This window comes from Perca fluviatilis, chromosome 5 (genome assembly GCF_010015445.1).
Source record: "Perca fluviatilis chromosome 5, GENO_Pfluv_1.0, whole genome shotgun sequence".
NCBI lineage: Eukaryota > Metazoa > Chordata > Actinopteri > Perciformes > Percidae > Perca > Perca fluviatilis.
Window position 1 is genome coordinate 3,576,910 of NC_053116.1, and position 20,957 is coordinate 3,597,866.

A 20,957-nucleotide genomic window follows, 5' to 3' on the forward strand; every position below is an offset into this window, starting at 1 on the left:
AGTGCGTCTCCTTTACCCTGAGGAAGGAGTCGAGGGAGCCGTTCTCCATGAACTCAGTGATGATCATCACAGGGCTGCTCTTGGTCACCACCCCCTCCAAATGGATGATGTTGGGGTGGTCGAACTGGCCCATGATGGATGCCTCACTCAGGAAGTCCCGCCTCTGGCGTTCAGTGTAGCCCGCCTTCAGCGCCTTAATAGCCACCAGGATCTCTCTCTTCCCAGGCTGCCGGAGGTTCCCACTGCACACCTCCCCGAACTCACCTGACGGCAACATGACAGCAGTCAGTGGAAAGTGAATGTTAAGCAAAACACATCTCTTCAAAAATGACTCAAGTAACCAAAGTAACTAAACAACTATCACTATCTTAGCTCTCTTTGACATAATCTTCCAAGGAATTATAGATATACTGTGTTCTTATCAGTAATATGACACGTTGCATGGATATGCCAAGGCATTCCCTGATTTAGTCCCCTGCTGAAGACTTCCAACCAATTAAACAGGAGTTCCCTAAAATGTCCCCTTGCATATGCGCCGATACCGTGGGTGCTCCGGAGCTTGAGCACCCACAGAAAATACTGAGCACCCATGTGTGCCAGACTGCCAGTAGGTTACATTCATTTAAAATTAAACATTGCAAGTGGAGTGTCTGTCATAGTGTGATTGGTTATGTCGCTGTCAGTCCCCTGCTCCATATCCTATCCACCAATCACAGCGTCTCTCGGATGAAAACGCCTCTTTTAGTGACCCCGCTCCATCCTCCCCACTTAGTGGATGACGCATCTCCAATATTTACCCTTGTTTTACCTCTTCTCTGGTTATGCAACGTGTTTTTAAAAGTCTGATCGAATAAATCTATCTCTGTTAATCCAGTTTGTTTCGATAGCCAGGCCCACTAATTCATGTTTAGGCCTAGGCTACTAGACAGGTGGCATTGATTCTTCATTTCCCACGAAGCTGATCGTGGTTACGTGTCAGTTAAACTTCTCATCTCCAGTCCTATCTGTATTTGTGAGAAGTGGCGCTGTCCTGAGTTGAAAGAACCTTGATTTCCTAAGGTTCTGAAATGCAAACATTTTTTGACTACTTTATTTTTTTATTTAAAGAGCGTGCGCCCGTGAGCACCCACGGAGGAAAACGTAAATCGGCGCCTATGTCCCCTTGTGACAACTGAACAGGACAGGACAGAGTTCAGCACTCGCTTGCTCCAATGATACCTGACATCCTTTCCTTTTTCATGCCAGGTTTTCCTTTACCTGCACCTATAACTTGTTCAATCTTGACACAGGAAATGTCAATCTCCTTGGCGAACTCTCGGACTGCTTCATTAGGGTCTTCATATGTGAAGGGGTCGATGTAGATCTTCATTCCTGGTGACACTTCAACAGAGAGATAGAAGAGACAGAAACAGCTACACACACACAAGTGAAACAGCTCTTCCAAACAACAGCTGCCACATGGAACATCAGCGTTAATGGCTGCCAGTCTATCCGATAACAACATGCTGTGTTACTTACTGTGACCACTGGTGTAATGTTGGAGTTTGTCTGTGTACTCTGACTCTGATCTTTCGGGACTTCTCCGGCTGGGGACACAAACACAGAGGCTTGCATGTCAACAGATCAATCTCTCCATCCACTGATGAAGACCATGCTGCTATGGATGAAAGCTGCTCAGCGGACCTTGAGTTGGGAATTTTTTTGTGAGAACACACCCAACAGTGAGCTTTCATACCAGTACTTACGTTTTGTTTTTGCCTTGCATGGTAATGCACTCTTGTGATTTTGACTGTTAATAAGTGAAAGGAGATGTGCAGTAGGGTGTGTTAGTAATACTGAAACAGCACAGCGCACAGTGGTTTGAATTATGTTGTTATGTTTTTTTATTTGCTCTCGCGATCGCTTACCACTGCCAGTGATCAAGGTAAGGTTATTGTCAAACATAATGCCAAGATTTTTTACAATTTGTGGCGATATTTTGGGACAACAAGCCCAGATATTTTGAAATGCATGCATTGCCTGCGTCGGGGCCAATAATAGCTACCTCTGTCAATTAAGTATTCTGTTGAATAAATCTTGTTTAGTCATGTTCACTTCCCTGTCTTTGAGTTCTGCATTTGAGTCGATAACCAAATTGATTTATTTTTTCTCAACGAAACATGGCTGAGCCACAATGAATACGTTAGTCTAAATGAAGCCACTCCTCCCAGTCATAATAATACTCAAATTCCACGAGGCTCAGGCCGAGGAGGGGGAGTTGCAGCCATATTCAACTCAAGCCTGTTAATTAACCTTAACTTTACTAAATAACTTTCGAATTCCTATTACCAGACCATAAGAAATTAAATTAAAGTTTCTACACTAGATGCCTATCTGACAGTGCTATAACTTAATTTAAGGAAGATATTTCAACAGCACTTAATTCAATGTCATGCCTTAATATAACAGAGGACCTAATTTTAGTCCCTCCCAACTTGATAATTTCGTAGACGCTGCTAGGGCCTGCCTACGGACAACTTTAGACTCGGTCGCTCCTCTCCAAAAGAAGACAATGAAGCAAAAGAAATTAACACCTTGGTATAACTCCCAAACTCGCAAATTAAAACAAATCTCACGAAAACTTGAAAGTAAGTGGCGTTCCACTAAACTGGAAGAATCTCGTGTAGATTGGCAAGATAGTCTGAAAACCTATAGGAAGGCCCTCAGAATTGCCAGATCAGACTATTACTCAACACTAATACAAGAAAATAAGAACAACCCAAGGTTTCTTTTCAGCACTGTAGCCAGGCTGACAGATAGCCACAGCTCTACTGAGCCATCTATTCCTGTAGCTCTGAGTAGTGATGACTTCATGACCTTCTTTAATGATAAACCTTTCGCCCTCAACTTCTAACAGCTCACCATTGGGCACAGGAGGACTGGAGAGAACGATAAGACCTGATACATACTTAAGCTGCTTTTATCCTATGGACCTTCAACAATTAATGTTAAAGGTCTCTTCAGCTAAGCCAACTACCTGTCTCTTAGACCCTATTCCAACGAGGCTACTTAAAGAAGCACTACCTGTGGTCAACACCACAATACTAAACACAATCAATTTGTCTTTATTAACAGGTCATGTACCGCAGCATACCTGTCAAGTATCCCGTTTTGGCCGGGAAAGTCACGTATTTTACTCTTCTTTCCCGCCGTCCTCCCGTATTAGTATTTTCCCGTAAATCTCCCGTATTTTAACCTGCGTTATTAAAAAATAATAATACCCCGGGCCCGAACGGAGTAAAAAAAAACAAAAAACAAAAACATTCCCAATCTGAGCTCTGTCACTAGCCTCGCGATAATTGCCACCTGCAGTAGCCTACAGGTGCTTTAGGTGGCAGTTGTCGCGAGGTTAGTGTGTGAGGTCAGATGATGAGTGACAATGCAGGGGGAAAAAAAGAAGCAAAAAACAGAGACGGATGATGGACGCTATGACAGAGACGGTGCGCTGCCAAAACTTATGAAGGCTTTACTATGCATTCCCCATAGCAATGCAAGTTCAGAAAGGGTGTTTAGCATGGTACGAAAGATTGTTACAGAGAATAGGATGAAGTTAGACAACAGAACTGTTTGCGCTCTACTCTCATGTAAAATGAACCACTCTGGCCCAGCCCACAAATACACTCCTTCCAAAACAGTCTTAAAGAATGCAAAGTCTGCAACAAATTTTTACAATAACTCACTAAAAGAGTAAAGAAAAGTTATGTGAAATGAAAAGAAAAACGTAAAAGAAAAGCAATATGAAATGAAAAGAATGTGTGGAATGAAAATAAAATGTAAAGACAAGCAATGTTATAAATTGTAAATGTTTTCAGCATTCTGCATCAAGTGGTGATTTTAGCTTTCTTGTACACCTGTCTTAAAATGTAAGGGATACTGGAGCTTGGTTGGGGTGGTGGGACTGCTCGCGGTGGGCGCCGGAAAATGTACCTTATTTTCAAATCCAAAACTTGACAGGTATGTACCGCAGTCATTTAAAATAGCGGTGATAAAACCTATTCTGAAAAAACCTACCCTCGATCCTGAAGTCTTAGCCAACTATAGACCTATATCTAACATTCCCTTTCTCTCCAAAATCCTTGAGAAGGTAGTCGCTAACCAACTATGTGACTTTCTACATAGGAACAATCTATTTGAAGACTTCCAGTCAGGATTTAGAATGCATCATAGCACAGAGACAGCACTGGTGAAAATTACTAATGACCTTCTAACTGCTGCTGACAAAGGACTTGTCTCCATACTTGTTTTATTAGATCTTAGTGGTGCATTCGACACTATTGACCATACCATCCTGTTACAGAGACTAGAACACTTAGTTGGCATTAAAGGAATCGCACTAAGCTGGTTTAAGTCCTATTTCTCTGAGCGATCCCAATTTGTTAACATTAACGATAAACCCTCCAAGTACTCTAAAGTTAGCCATGGCATTCCTCAAGGCTCAGTGCTTGGACCAATTCTGTTTTCCTTATATATGCTTCCTCTAGGTAATATTATTAGGAAACACTCAACTTTCACTGTTACGCAGACGACACCCAATTATATCTGTCAATTAAGCCAGACGAAAGTGGTCAGTTAGCTAAACTTCAAGCGTGTATTAAAGATATAAAATCCTGGATGACCCACAATTTCTCTCTTAGTTATGCTATTATAATTCTAGACTACCGGGGAATTTCCTTCCTTCCTACGACACACTGAGCTGCTCTCTCATCTCTGTTTTCACTTGTTTCCTTTTGTATGCATCCTGTCCCAGAAATGCTTGTAACTAACCTAGCTCTGGGGAGTTTACTCCCCGGAGTCCTTATGTTTCTTCTCTGCAGAGCTTTGCTCTGCGATTCTCTGCAATGCCCAGCCGCATCCTGCTGCATCCGCCGCATCCACCCATGCTCTGCAGCGCCACGTTACATCCCGCAACGCCCTGCTGTGATGTTCATACGCACAGAGTAGTCAGGATCGGTTATAGGAGACTGCACTACTCAGTATGACACGATGTGCCCTGCTATGACATGAACTTCCACGATGACCTTCGAAGTCACTGTTCCATTATCTTTAATGTGACTATTATTTGCCACTGTTCATCACACCCCCAACCGGCCTATCAAGAGTCTGGGTCTGCCGAGGTTTCTTCCTAAAAGGGAGTTTTTCCTTGCCACTGTCGCAATAGCCACTGCTAATGCTTGCTCTTGAGGGAATTACTGTAATTGTTGGGGTTTTGGAATTTATAGAGTGTGGTCTAGACTTACTCAATCTGTAAAGTGTCTCGAGATAACTCTTGTTATGATTTGATACTATAAATAAAATTGAATTGAATTGAGTCCAAGCCAGCTAACCTTAACACGCATTTTCGATATGTTGACAGATATCACCTATCTCTCTATCTATGTATCTATCTATCCATCTGCCCCTGGTGGCCTGTTCAGCTCTCCATTCATCTGTATTTCTATATTAGCACTAACTAACAGACTACGACCTGTACCGGTATATCTTCATTTTCTCAGAACTCTTTTTAGCTCATTGTTTTGTGGCACATTTATTGTGTGATTTAGTTAGTTTTGTGGCTAGTTTGCTTGCTGACAGCTAACAGCTAGCAATGGTAACAAGCCAGCAATAAGTGATACTCTTTAATCAGTACAGTTATTATTCTATTGTTTCATGGCCTGTAACATTGCTGGCTCACCTGCGGCAGACAATGATTAATACAGTGATGGCAATGATGAAGACTAGTCCTGCAGCAGTGGAACCGATGATGAGGGGGAGCTTCTCCTGGATACTGGACTTATATTCCTCTACAGGTAAAAAGACAGAAAACCAAGAAATGTGACTCCTTTTCAAATATGTATGTGATCCAGGCCTTGATTAGCTACCTATGCTACAGAGCAAACATATGATTGTCATTCCTACCTTCAGTCATGGTTTGGAAGTACATTTTCCCACTAAAGCGTCCAAATCCAGCGACAGTCCGAGCCCGAACCTGAAAGACGTAGATGGTTCCAGGCTTTAAGCCTCGTATGACTGCAGTGTTGGTCTGACTCCTCGTCAGAGAGGAGTTCCACTCTGCCTGGTTCTAAACAAAAAAAACATGGATCAGAAAATTATACATCAGAAAATAATCAGACAAGCACTGTAATTAATGACGAATAACTCATCATCAGCACAGATGTACCTTCTCATAGTACTGCAGTTCATAGTCCAGGATGAGTCCATTGGGCTGATCAGGCTGGGACCAGGACAGGGTGATGCTGTCAGGGCTTCTGCTGACCTGGTGGATGATGGACACTGCTGATGGTGCTGAGGACAAAACAAGGGAAAGCAAAGTTGGAGCTGGAGAGAAAATGCTGACAGATAGACAGGCTACTGAAACCGAAACTACTACTGAAATTATATGTGAAACTGTTGGACCGACTCATGGTCAATCAACGGGAATTTCTTTCATTTAGCTGAAGCTTTTATCCAAAGCGACTTCCAATAAGTGCATTCGACCATGAAGGTACAAACTCCGAACAGCAAGGATCATAGAGAAGTACATTAGCTTCAAATACCACTAAGAGCCACCGGTAAGTGCAGAGTTATGCCATGCAAAAGGTTGGGTGAGCCTCACCAGCCTGGTTGGTGGTGATGTTGACAGACGTGTACTGTGGTGAATAAGGACTCTGGTCAGACACTCCATTGACAGCTTGTATTTCAAAGGTGTACTGGGTGTGAGCCAGGAGGTCGCTGATGTGGACGCGGGTGTCGGTCAGTCCCAGCTGTCTTGGTACAAACTGCACGTTGTCGCCACAGCGGGTGCAGCCACCCCGTCCACTGCCACAGCTCTTACATATGATGTTGTAGACAACATCTTCTCGGCCGCCGGCCTCCTGTGGTGGGCTCCACTCCAGCCTCAGAGAGGTCTCATTTACCATGGAGATGACGTTTTGTGGAGCTGATGGAACAGCTGGAAGAAAAAGGAGAGAACAAAATGATGCTCATACTGTACTTCAAAAAGTGCTTTTGTAATTGTAAATGAAGGCTAGCAACAATTCATGATTCTTCATTTGCTTCTACTTTTCCTTTACTACGGCTGCCTCGTCTGGATTTATTTTCAACCTGTGTAATTTACAGTTTTTGCCAATTGCTTACAAGTGAATGCTTGGACAAAAATATCAAAGACTTAACTTTTTTAACCACGCCTTAAAAGTCCCATGGCATGAAAATGTCACTTTATGAGGTTTTTGAACATTAATATGAGTTCCCCCAGCCTGCCTATGGTCCCCCAGTGGCTAGAAATGGCGATAGGTGTAAACCGAGCCCTGGGTATCCTGCTCTGCCTTTGAGAAAATGAAAGCTCAGATGGACCAATCTGGAATCTTCCCTTTATGATGTCATAAGGGGAAAGGTTACCTCCCCTTTCTCTGCTTTGCCCGCCCAGAGAATTTGGCCCACCCATGAGAAAGAGAGAGACATCATGGCTTGCAAACAAGTGAAGCATGGCAGTTGGTCAAACCCTCACCCCCACCCTCCACCTTGCCCCCCCGTCTCCTCCTCAAAAGTTACAGACAAAGAAATGGAACATCCTAAGGAAAGCTCAATGTGGGACTGACTCTAGTGGCTGTAATTCTGCACCAAGGCTGAATTTCAGGAAAGAGACTTCAGATACAGTATTAGGGGACCACTAAGGTCTATATAAAAGAGACTTCAGATACAGTATTAGGGGACCACTAAGGTCTATATAAAAGGGACTTCAGATACAGTATTAGGGGACCACTAAGGTCTATATAAAAGAGACTTCAGATACAGTATTAGAGGACCACTAAGGTCTATATAAAAGAGACTTCAGATACAGTATTAGGGGACCACTAAGGTCTATATAAAAGAGACTTCAGATACAGTATTAGGGGACCACTAAGGCCTATATAAAAGAGACTTCAGATACAGTATTAGGGGACCACTAAGCCCTATATAAAAGATACTTCAGATACAGTATTAGGGGACCACTAAGGTCTATATAAAAGAGACTTCAGATACAGTATTAGGGGACCACTAAGGCCTATATAAAAGAGACTTCAGATACAGTATTAGAGGACCACTAAGGCCTATATAAAAGAGACTTCAGATACAGTATTAGGGGACCACTAAGGCCTATATAAAAGAGACTTCAGATACAGTATTAGGGGACCACTAAGGTCTATATAAAAGAGACTTCAGATACAGTATTAGGGGACCACTAAGGCCTATATAAAAGAGACTTCAGATACAGTATTAGGGGACCACTAAGGTCTATATAAAACCATCCAAAAAGCAGCATGTCATAGGACCTTCAAACAAAGGCACCAAAAGTGCAGTGAGAAAAAATAAACTATATATGTTTTCTTTCTGAATCCATTTTATTTTTGCATTCATTGTTTACCTTTTGATTTTTTTCTTCAAATGCCTTTCAAAGCCAGTAGTAGAGAAAAAGACATGCATTTTGGGTAGTTATTACATAATGCACCATATTATTACATACTCGTAAAAGAAAAAGTGCAACAAAAGAACAACAAAAAGAAGAAATTATTTTTATTTTACATATTGCGTTCAGGGTTTTTATTACAAAATGTGGCAGATTATTACATAATGCGTTGTTATTACATAATGCGTTTCTATAGACCGTTTTCCAAAATAAACCATAACACATATGTATTTAATAGCCTGCTTTGCCAATCTTATTTGTTTGTGGTGGTGTGTTTGCTGTTCACTGTACACGGTTCTGAAGTGTCTGTTGCTAATGGTACTTGGCAGTGTGTTGTGTAGACACAGGAGATGTTGTTGGTTTGTGTGGTAGGAGGGGGGCTGTCAGCTTGTGTCATAATGCAATATTTGTAGAAATTAGCTGTTTTATTTGTTTGTTTTGCTCATTGCATTGCTAAGGCTGGACTAGCATCTTATTTTTCTTTCAATTTTTGCTGGCATGGTCATAAATATAACTTTTACTGGACTATAAGAGAGGACACAATAAGCTAGGCTGGTAGTTTGCTTTTTTCCCCAACGAGTAAAGGGGGGTTCAGAGGGCCAAGGTTTAAGAGTCACAGTGCGCAAATGATCTGCATGACATCATGCGTACACAGCAGCAAGTGTAATTACTGTGCTTCTTGCGGATAGAGTAAGCTAAGTGCTTTGAGATAAGTGTAAACAGCCTAATGTTTTGTAGTGTTCTGCGATAGGTGTTCATATCACAGCAGGCACACTGCTATCCATGAGTGTGCTCTCATGACAGTTTGTGTATACATACTTGTACACGGCATCTGTGGAGGGTCAGAGTCAGCGCGGTAGTAGCCATTACGACAGACACAGTTGGTTGCTCCCTCACTGGTGGTTCGGCTGTTAATGGGGCACTGCAGACATTGCTGGTCTCCCTGTGCAGCCTTGAAGAACCCTGATACACAAGCTGTATGGAGATATACAACAGTGTTGGGGGGGGGGGTGCACAGAGGAATGAGGAAGGACAGGGGGAAAAAAATTTGCAGTAAGAATTGGAAACCCAGATGAGACCAAGATTAATCTCTACCAAAGTGATGGAAAGGCCAAAGTGTGGAGAAAGAAAGGAACTGCTCATGATCCGAAGCATACAAGCTCATCTGTGAAGCATGGTGGAGGTAATGTCATGGCTTGGGTGTGCATGGCTGCTTCTGGAACAGGCTCATTCATATTTGTTGATGATATAACTGATGATGGTAGCAGCAGAATTAATTCAGAAGTGCACAGAAACATTTTGTCTGCCAATTTACGGAGAAATGCATTGAAACTAATCGGGAGGGAGTTCATCATGCAGCAGGACAATGACCCAAAGCACACTACCAACAAAACAAAGGACTTCATCAGGGGAAAAAAGTGGAAGGTTTTAGACTGGCCAAGTCAATCACCTGACCTTAACCCAATAGAGCATGCATTTCACCTCCTGAAGAGGAGACCCCCCCGTAACAAACAAGAACTGAAAGAAGCTGCGGTAAAAGCCTGGAATAGCATCACAAATGAAGAATGCAACAGTTTGGTGATGTCGATGGGTCGCAGGCTTGAGGCAGTTATTGCAAGCAAGGGTTATGCCACCAAATATTATTATTTACTTTAAGATTATTTGTTCCAATACTTTTGCTCAGCTAAAAATGCAGTGGTCTAATACCAACGGCGATATGTCCTAAGTTGTTTGACACAAAACCAGGAAATAAAAGCTGAAATTCTGAACTCTTGTCTCATACTCATCTTTTGATCTTAAACCCAAATGTCTTCAGTGAACAACAAAAACAAAAGAATTTGCCTTGCCGTTCCAATACTCAGTGTCAACTTTATATTAAATTGGCTACTCTTGTATCAGAACCATCAGTATTAGTAGTCACATTCTAAAATCCTATGTCTGAGCTTTTTCATCTCTACGTTTTATCCACAGAGCATATGATTAGTCGTGATAGCCTATACACCTGCATCTCACAAAGGTCAGCTCATCGAAGTGACATGTACTGGGACTCGTTCAGATGCTGTCAGTTCTGCTGTCCACAGGCTCATAAAACATGTCAGAACATGTGGAGCTGAGGACACGGGCTGGGATTACAAAAGACAAGAAAGAAAGAATAGGAGAAAGCAAGAAAGCTGTAGCGTTCGATCAGTATTTCCATTTTGTATTCCTCTGTGAATGTATGATACTATTTTATTTGATTGATTTAATTTCGGGTTCATTTATCAGGAGGCTATTTTACATCCACTGTACCTGGACTGGTGGTAAGAGGCCACCCTAAAAAGAGAGAGAAGGATTAAGCTATAAATAATACATACCGATTTGTCCCTATACAATAAAAGTTTATTATACTAATGCTAAAAGACAACAACATAAAAACAAGAACAGTTGGTTAAGATCAACACCAGCACACACACACACACACACACACACACACACACACACACACACACACACACACACACACACACACACACACACACACACACACACACACACACACACACACACACACACACAATCTCAGCTGAACTGTCAGACCATATAACTGTCATGGTTGTGGTTTTTCCTGTTTTATTTTGTCAGTTCATTCCCTGTTTGCTTCTTTCCCAGTGTTATGTTCACTGTTTCCTGTTTGGCTGTATTGTTCTCATGTCTTTTTCATGGTTGGTTGTATGTTTTCATGCTTCAGTTCCTGTTTTATTTCGTAGTCTGGAGCTGTATTCGACACCATTCCATTTCATGGAAATAGTGCACTATATAGTGTGTTCGCCATCTGTGTAGTGGAGTTCGAAATCTCCGCGGTAAATTAATTCACTATATAGTCCGCTATAAAATACACACAACGCACAGCTAATTTGAGTGTACATACGATGTACCCTACATTTTACTCCTGTATCCCACAATGCAACGCGGCCGTTTTTTCCAGGAGGAGAAGAAGAAGCAGAAGTGACCACGACATTTGAAAAGGAAAAATGAACTGGACGTATTAGAAGTATTTTAGTTTTGGTTAGTTTACATGATGCTGGGCGCGCCCGCCTCCGTCACGCAAACAACGGGCGCATCTCCTAACGCAAGTCACGCAACGATGTGTTTTCAGTGAGTGTCCGAAATCTCATGGTCGTTCCCTATATAGTTCACTATTTAATAAACACTATATTGGGAATAGTGAGTGAGTGAATGAGGGAGTGGTTTCGAACACAGCTTCTGTTTTTCTTGTGTCATGTCTTGTGTCATGTCCCTGATGTGTCTCACCTGTTCATTTGCCTTTATGTCACCTGTCCCTCGTTACTACCCTCGTTACCTCGTGTATTTAGTCTCTGTGCTTTCTTTGTCTGTTTTCCATTCGTCAACATGCCTGGGGCCATTCCCTGCGTCACTGCGTGCTGACGTTTACGATAAGTGTGTCTCATTTCCGGTGCTTCTGTGAGGCTAGTTTGCTGCTCCAGCTAAACTTAGTTAATTCTGTAATAATAATAATTCATTTATTCTTTAATTTAGAGGCTATATACCTGGATTACATTTAAAACTACACTAGTTCTACGTAAGGACTTCTAGATCTCTTTTTTTACAGCGACTGCCTCGCTAATCTCACAGTTATTGACACGCTGTTAGCTCTGTAAGATACTTTAGCTTAGCCATTAGCAATGACTTATTCCTCTCCCTCTTCTGCTCTCTCTTGCTCGTTGTGTCAAATGTTTAGCTATTCCTCTGCCTCCTTTAGTGGTAATGATACATGCAATAAATGTAGTTTATTCGCTGCTCTGGAGGCAAAGCTTAGTGAGTTTGAGGCAGGGCTCCGCCCAATGGAATCTAACTCGTATGCTTCCATAGCTAGCCAGCTCTCCATTGCTGGTGCAGGCTAACATACTGTAGCTTCTGTTAGCAGTCCCCCGGCAGGCCCAGAGCAGCCAGGCAAGTGGGTGACTGTCCAAAAACAACAAACCTAGCGAAAACTTGAAAGTAAATGGCGTTCCTTCAATCTGGACGAATCTTGTTTGGACTGGCAAGACAGTCTGAAAACATACAGTATTGGAAGGCCCTCAGAAATGCCAGAGCAGCCTATTACTCATCATTAATAGAAGAAAATAAGAACCCCAGGTTTCTTTTCAGCACTGTAGCCAGGCTGACTGAGAGTCACAGCTCTATTAAGCCATCAATTCCTATAGCTCTAAGTAGTGATGACTTCATGAGCTTCTTTAATGATAAAATTATAATAATTAGAGATAAAATACATCACCTCCTGTCTCAACAACGGTTTACCTTTTAAACACCGTTCTGCGAGAAACTGCTTCAAGACCTGACATATACATAGACTGCTTTTCTCTTTCTGACCACCAATTAAGCCATCTACCTGTCTTAGATCCCATCCCAACTAGGCTAGTTAAATAAGCTTTATCCTTTAACAGGTCATTTACCACAGTCATTTAAAGTAGCTTTGATTTAAAAACTCTTGTTAAAAAAAACCACTCTTGATCCTGAGGTCTTAGCCAACTATAGAACTATATACTGTAATCTCCCCTTTCTCTCCAAGATCCTTGAGAAGGTAGTCACTAATCAGTTATGTGACTTTCTACATAACAATAGTTTGAGGATTTTTAGTCAGGATTTAGAGAGCATCATAGCACAGAGACTGCAATGGTGAAAATGACAAAGGACTTGTCTCCGTTCTTGTCTTAAAAGACCTTAGTGCTGCATTTGACACTATTGACCATAGCATCCTGTTACAGAGGCTGGAACATTGAATTGGCATTAAGAAACCACATAAAGCTAGTTTGAGTCCTATTTATCAGATCAATCTCGATCTGTTAATGTTAACGATAAATCCTCCAGGCACGCTAAAGTTAGCCTTGGTGTGCCGCCGTGGTCCTGCTCAGTGTCTTAGTATGCCCTGCTACGCCGGAGTTCCATTTTCTTTGTTACTATAATTGCCACTGTTCATCATACCAACTGCTTTAATCATTATAACTAATTTCTCTATATCTATATATCTGTATGAGTGTCTCTGTGTCCCAAACGGCACCGGCAGACACCCACCCACCAAGATTCTGGGAAATATAATAATTTCTGACCATGCGTGGGTTTGCCTAGACCTGCTGCCTCAAAGTGAGAGAAGATGCTCTTATAGGTGGCCCCTTAACTCCTTCCTTTTACAGGAGCCAGAAATATAGAATGGCTTAGGTCTGAGCTAAAAGATTACTTGGCGATCAATTGGTGATCAAAGAACTCCTTGACGCAGATTTAACTATAGAGGAAATTAAAGCGGTAATGGGCGCCTGGCTATGGCGAAGGCTATGAGGGCCAGGGTAATTTTTTATTTTTTGTATGTATTTTTGCCCCTGTAAAGCAAAAAAATTGCCCTGAACTGAATAGGGCAACCGCAAGACATAGCTGTAATATATCCTACCATTTCACATCAAACACCACTCACATCTCCAGACTCCGGCCATCACTCTCTGACTCCGTGGCAGAAACCCTCATTCATGCTTCCATAACCTCCCGTTTGGACTACTGCAATGGATTCCTGTCTGTCCCCAGTAATACCCTAGATAGGCTCCAGTATGCCCAAAACTCCTCACCCACACCAAGACCTGGCAGCACATCACCCCAACCCTCATCCACCATCACTGGCTCACAATTAAGTCCCGCATCAAATATAAAATCCTCCTTCTCACATACAAATCCCTCCATGCCCTGGCCCCACAGTACCTCTCTGACTTCCTCCATACATACACCTCACCCCGAAACCTGTGGTCCTCAGACGCTGGCCTTCTCTCCATTCCCCACACCAGACTCTGTACTTTCGGAGACAGTACCTTTAGTGTTGCAGCCCCATCCCTCTGGAACACCCTCCCTGCAGATATCCAAAATGCTACATCCCTGAACATTTAAAAAAAAAAAAACTCCTGAAACACCACCTGTTTACCATAGCTGACAACCACTTTAGCTTAGCCACAGTAATTCTGTAAAGTGTCCATGGGTTTCATGAAAGGCGCTATATAAATAAAAGTTCTTATTCTCTCATGGGGCCATCGTTGTTTTAGGGCTCCTCAGACATTTTTTAACTGCACTTTTATTTTTGAAAAGTAGTCAGCAGACCAGGAAAATTATTCGTATCATATTCAGCCTGTAACATTTTAGGTCAGTGAACTTGTTTTTTTAAGAATTTGCCTCTGATTGTCTCTGAACCAATAAGAAAGGTAAGATTCCAACAACGAAAAAAGGGTCAGCCACAGGAATTAGAATAGTAAACACCAACACTAAAGGCTGATGGAAGCGCTGCAGGCAGAAGGTTCCAGCAAATCACATCTTCTTTTCTTTTGTGAATTCTGTGCTCTGGTGACCATGACCACAGTGTGGCACAGAGTGGACAGGGCACGACAGGACGTCTGTGGCTGGATTGGCTGTGCCTGTATTGTTTTTGGCAGCTGTTAGGTACGTTACAGTGCCTTTTGAAACTTCTCTGAATTTGCATTACAGGCAGATGATAAGACTTACTTTCTGTTTGGGAACTCCAGGTGAAGTCGTGAAAGCCATTGAGTTCCCAGGACAAACAATGGGGATCAGTGATTGGTTGTTAGGTGTGCATATTCACAGCTCAGTAACAATCAGTCCAGAGAGATACAGCAGAGAGGGATTAAGGTCTACCAAACAGTTGCTGGAATTGTTGCTAGGCACTTTTTTGAAGTAAACAAGGTCTTAAAAGTCTTCAAATCTAGCAAGAAAGTCGCTAAATTGGAAACCCTGAAAACCTTTTTAGTTTATACAAAATCTTTCTGAGCATAAAACATCACATTAAGTCTATTAAATTCAGTTTACATGATCCCTTTTGGTTTTTTAAATAAGTCCAAGAATAAATTGCCGAATCCAGAGGCTGCACCTGTTTAACATGTGACCAACAACAAGTGAAAAAACTATGGAACTTCTTTCAATAAACCATAGCTGGTGTTTTGACATTTTGCATATTGTTCTGAACTGCAGCATTAAGTCGGTAGCATTGGCCTTTTACAAAACCGCAGCGGTAATTGATAGTAGATAGTAGAGTGAAATATTTGTTAATTCAAATTTTTGTTTGTTTTTGGTGAGGCAAAGATGCAGCCGCAAACACGCTGACAGACTACAGACTACCAGCTACAGCTGGTAGCAGCAGCATGGCTCTGGGCATGGCAAAGTTGGCCAGTCGCTACGCCACTAAACTGCAACATATTCTTTGGGCATATAAGGCCACAGCACCCACGGGAGCACTACCAATATCCCGAGCCTCACAGCCCTCCAGCTGCTGCTTCACCCTCCTCCACTGCTTCACCCTCCTCCGCCTTCTCTCTCTCTCTCTCTCTCTCTCTCTCTCTCTCTCTCTCTCTCTCTCTCTCTCTCTCTCTCTCTCCCCGTCCGTAACGTTGTACCTATCATTTCAGACATCCTGAACGGCTATTTCTCATAGCGTTACACTCTCCACACCGCTGTCTTCAGACAAAAAGTCACGTCCTGAGATCGATAATGTTATCAGACACTTTTAGTAAAAATCAGTAAGTACAAAAAAATGATAAATCACTTTTAGTGGACAAAAAGCACGACTCCACAATTGCCCCATTAGATTAAATTGTAGCTTGGTTTGTGCTGGCTCGTCATTGCGATCTCTCTCAATACTGGACCAAATTCAAAGATTTTTGGTCACATCAGTCTATTAGACACAAATGCATGGGGAAATGGGGTTCCAGGTTGAAAAAAAGCTGTAGTCAACCTTCAACACTGAATTTTATACAATTACATTTTGCATCTGCCTGTTGAATTTGACCAAGTTAAAGGTATAGTAGTTGAATTTTATAAATTGTATTTTGCATCTGAATTTGGTATATTTAAATTTTTTTATGTCAAATTTTTTATTCTGAATTAGAAAAATAAAAGGTGAAAAGAAGTTGTTTAGAGGCCAAAAATTCAGATGCATCATTTCAATGCATAAATATTCAGTGCTAAAAATACAATAGCTTTTTAATTTCAAAATCCGATGAAACAGATTTACTTCCATATGAAGGGTGTTACATCCGGAAAAGCATTGGCTGCTTTCTCTTCGCTCCGTTGATCTATTCCACAGACAGTTCAGACTGCTATCTCTACCGATATAAGCTGCTCTGTTTTAGGCTGAAATGTAACTCTGTGGTTTTGTCTAGATTAAGCTATAAGCAGGTGGAAGCTCCGCTAGCTGCTAGGCTAGTGTGTAACGGTAAACACTGCAGAGTTATTGTGTCCACCTCAGCTGAAAACTGAGAAATATGCGACAAGAAATCAAGAAAACAAAACAGAGGTGTGGTGTAGTAGAGCAGCACTGCGGGCTCCTTACCTCTGCAGACTGTACCATTCTCTACCGCCTCATACCCGGCTTTGCACATGCAGCGCCCGATGGGTACCATCCACTCGCCATCCCCGTTACAGTACAGCTTGATGGGTACATCCACCTCTTCCCCATTGGGAACACACACCCCTCTGGCTGCCACCAGAGAGGTGCTCTCCGCTCCAGACAGAGTCTCAGAGAAGATGGCACCGTTGTGGATCACACTGAGACATTTCCTGTAGAAGACTCGAACAGCGATGAGCGACATGCAGGCGCCGTAATCCTGGAAAGCGAGGTAGAAGCCATTGCGCGAAACGGGTCCAAAACTCCGAATTTCACTGTTGATATTCATGATGCGACCACCAAGATCAACCTGAGAGAAGCTCTCATCAGCCGCTATGGTGTCCACTTTCACCCAGGGGTTCTCCATCCAGGCTGGGGACGATTTTGTGGCCGTGTCCGAGTCAGACTCATAGTAATACAGGTTGAAGGTCTCCTTGCAAGAGCCAGGGACATTGGGTATGGAACTACAGTCGCGTACTGAGAACTTCATCTGGACGTGGATGCGCTGAGCACCCCGGCGGCGGATGTATTTGGTGCGTACCCAGTTGTTCTGACTGCTGTCGAAGACATTGCACACCTGGTATGTTCGGATGGTGTTCATGTTTTCATCATAGCCACTAACTTCTTCCCACTGGAAGACAGACAAGAAAGAAAACTATTTATTCAGTGACACACAACAAATGTACAAAACAGTCACCCAGTAACAGTTATTCTTAGGAGCAGTACTAAACCACAAAACAGTTTGGTCCCGGTGACCTGAAGGACAACACAAGGGTTGAGCTGTGAAAACCTGAATCGAGCCAGTGTCAAAGAGCTGAGATAGTGAACGTCTTCCTTTTGGAAACTGCTTTCAGTTGTTTTGTGTTGAGTTTGTCCAATAAATTACCTTATTTACCGTTTGTCTAGACCTCCCGGGTTTATTATTTTAAATTGTTTGCGTCCTCCACCCCTAGACAAATTAGTGCATTTTTGTACAGCATTTTGGTCAGCTTAAGCTGTGTTTAAATGTGCGCTAGAAATAAACTTTACTTACTTACTTTACAAGAGACAGGGTTTAGAGAGCAATTCTCAACAAAGTAAACGGAAGTACATAACTCTTGTGTTTTTGTTTTTTTGACTGATTGACCTCATTATTTTTTTAAATGTGGCCCGCAATGTTGCCCCGAACTGGAAAGTGACCTGCATGCGCAAAAGATTAATAAAATGTCACACGAGCACCCTGTTAAAATGTTTATCAGAATAAACCCCTGGATGTATTTAGAGAACTAGGGAGATGTCATTATGTCGTGCTACTAGCTACCACTAGCTAGCTGCTAGCCTATAGCTGGCAGTTTGGGAACAGAGACATAAATAACGTTACATCCACGCTAAAACCTGTACAGCATACAGTGCTCGAATGTATCATAAGATAATACAAATGATGAATTACAGCCATATATTCATTACTACATGCTACAGGATCTCAGGAGAACCGTCATATGAGCCTGCACTGCAGGGCGGCTCAGCCACGGTGCAGTCCCGCGGGTCTGCTTGCGTTATTACTATTATCATATTACTAATTCTATTTTTTCTATTTCTTATACTTTCTGTATATTTTTTTCTCCTGTCTACTTAATTTGTATTTGAGTTATTCTGATGTGTGTACATTTATTTTCTTTTTTTTTCTTTTGAGCTGCTGTAGCATAGGAATTTCCCCAGTGTGGGATTAATAAAGTCTATCTTATCTTATCATTATACACGTTCATCATGCCTGGTTAAATAACTCTGGATTCTGTTATTAGTGCATGTTACAACTTTTAAAACACAATGATTTAAATAAGGACTATTTAATAGTTCGGACTGGTAAGATGATGTACCACAGATGTATTCGTTGATATATAGACGCATTTTTACCAGTATGTAAAGTCTATGGGAAAGCACAGAATCGCTCTAGACTGACGACAGAGTCGCATAAATTCCGATCTGACCGTTCAGACTGAGGCCGCATTTAAAAAAATGTCAGCGTCATCTTGGCAGTCAAAAGAGTTCATCTCCGATATCCGCCTTTTGATTTTAGTATTGTTTCTTATATGAGGCTCCTTTTTCAACTACAAGGTCAATATTGTTTTTCACTAACGACAAAACAACGAATTATCCGTGTATTTATATGGAACTAAGCTTTAGGAGCTTTCCATCTTTACTCTCCTCCCTGTTACGTTGCGGAAATCGATTCTTTTTGACTGGCAAGATGGTGGCGACCGGAAAAACCAACTGCTAAAGTGAGTTGTTCAAAACCTTTCTTTTTGGTAAACTCTGTGTACACAAACAATGTTCTCAATGCTTGAGTTCATGTGTCGAGCCCCTGGTGATACTGGTGATACCGATTTTGATGCGATCATAGCAGTGTCCCTAGCACTCCCATTCAAAAGGCCATTTGACCGAAAACGAAAATACGGTCAATCTTAAAAGTGGCATTTCTGTCCTAATTATGCTTTTAAACGAAAGTTTGACTCGGGTACATTCACAAAAAGACCCTAGGTTGCATTTTGGCGAGGGTTACGCTTTAAGATGCATCAGTTCATCCAGCCACTGTTAATCAGGATGTAGATTTTTATGGCCCCGACCCACCAGATTGGCCGGATCACTGGTGGTCGCTGCTATCGCTCAAACCACATAGCATGCATGTTGTTTGAATCGTGTGTTCCCATGGACATTAATTATTCGGTTATGAGGCTTTTTTTATCCGCTTTTGCTTATATTCTGGGTAGGATGTTTACATGACACGCAGAATGCGGTTATTTATATCCCTGTACAGTTTTGCCGACAGCTGTCTACTCTGAGTGCATCTCTCTCTCTCTCTCTCTCTCTCTCTCTCTCTCTCTCTCTCTCTCTCTCTCTCTCTCTCTCTCTCAGGTCATGTAAACAGCATATTCCGGTTGGATACTCTGAAAAAGGCCTTTTTCCGAGTATTGCATTTTCCGATTAAGACGTGTGTGATATTCCAGTATTATTCAGGTTTTAGAGGCATTCTTTATTTGTATATGTATACAGCGCATTCAGAATATGAGTCTCAATCAGGGTTTTGACCGCTTTACCGTTTGTAGTGAAGTCAGCACAGCCCCTGTCACATTGTGTGTTATTGTTCCCAGTGTGTTGGTTTGTTCCACTCACCCCCTGTGATGGGTAGATGGTCCAGCCCAGCTCTGCTGTTGCCGTTGTTGAATCCATCAGTACTTCTGCAGGGGACAAAAAATCAAAAGGTCAGTTTAAAGAAATAGTTGATCTAATAAGAAACTGGGCCAACTAGCATTCCTTCTGCAGAGCATGAAGAGCCTGCTTTCTCAGTAAGCCAACGTGTCAACACTAGCATGTCAGTGTTATGCTGAGGGTACCCGCCATTGTGTCATGCTCTCTGCGAATGTTGCCATGCTCTGTTGGTTCTGTGTCTCTCTGTAGAACTCTCTGCTTATTCTTCACTGGCTTTTATCATTGATTGTATTTCCAATGGTTTTATTATTAACGTCTGTGCCTTTTGGCGGAGAGGAGGATGATGGGTAAAGATTAAAGCCATCCTAGACATCCCCGGTCATCCCCTCTATGACGAGCTACTCAATCCGGATCATCTCGCCCAGGAGCAAACGGAGCGCTGCAGGCGCTGCTCTGTCCCTGCTGCATCATCACACGCATGCACACGCACACACACACACACACACACACACACACACACACACAGGCAGCCATTAAGTCGATATTTCCATGGTATATACTGTATTCTATTACGCTATGATAACATGATGTTATGGGGGGGGCAGTAGCTGACATCTCTCCATTAGTGCATGTATAGCTACTGAGCATGTGTGTGTATTTCAGGCCTGTGTGTAATGTGTGTTACTAACAAAAGTTGTAATTTCCCTTGCGGGATTAATAAAGTATAAATTATTATTATTATTATTATTAGTAGTAGTAGTAGTAGTAGTAGTATATTCTGTTAGATTGCTGCACAATACTTGACTATACTTCTTCCCTCTACTATATACTGTTATATTAATATACTATAAATCATGTTGTATACTATAATAATACTACACT

The 20,957-nt window shown here is 42.1% G+C and overlaps 1 protein-coding gene across 4 annotated transcripts in view; it reads right to left on the reverse strand.

Moving 5' to 3' along the window:
• LOC120559443 (ephrin type-B receptor 2-like) overlaps nt 1-20,957 on the reverse strand; it is a 64,265-nt gene that overhangs the window by 12,401 nt on the left and 30,907 nt on the right. For 2 of the 4 annotated variants that reach the window (XM_039801122.1, XM_039801125.1), the window contains exons 2-11: nt 20,040-20,104; nt 16,836-17,520; nt 9,281-9,436; nt 6,632-6,967; nt 6,197-6,321; nt 5,935-6,097; nt 5,711-5,819; nt 1,519-1,586; nt 1,258-1,383; nt 17-264 (exon numbers count right to left, since the gene is read on the reverse strand). In XM_039801122.1, the coding sequence (XP_039657056.1) occupies nt 17-264; nt 1,258-1,383; nt 1,519-1,586; nt 5,711-5,819; nt 5,935-6,097; nt 6,197-6,321; nt 6,632-6,967; nt 9,281-9,436; nt 16,836-17,520; nt 20,040-20,104 (2,081 nt within the window). The remainder of the gene's footprint in view (nt 1-16; nt 265-1,257; nt 1,384-1,518; nt 1,587-5,710; nt 5,820-5,934; nt 6,098-6,196; nt 6,322-6,631; nt 6,968-9,280; nt 9,437-16,835; nt 17,521-20,039; nt 20,105-20,957) is intronic. The other 2 variants (XM_039801123.1, XM_039801124.1) reach the window with 2 other exon arrangements.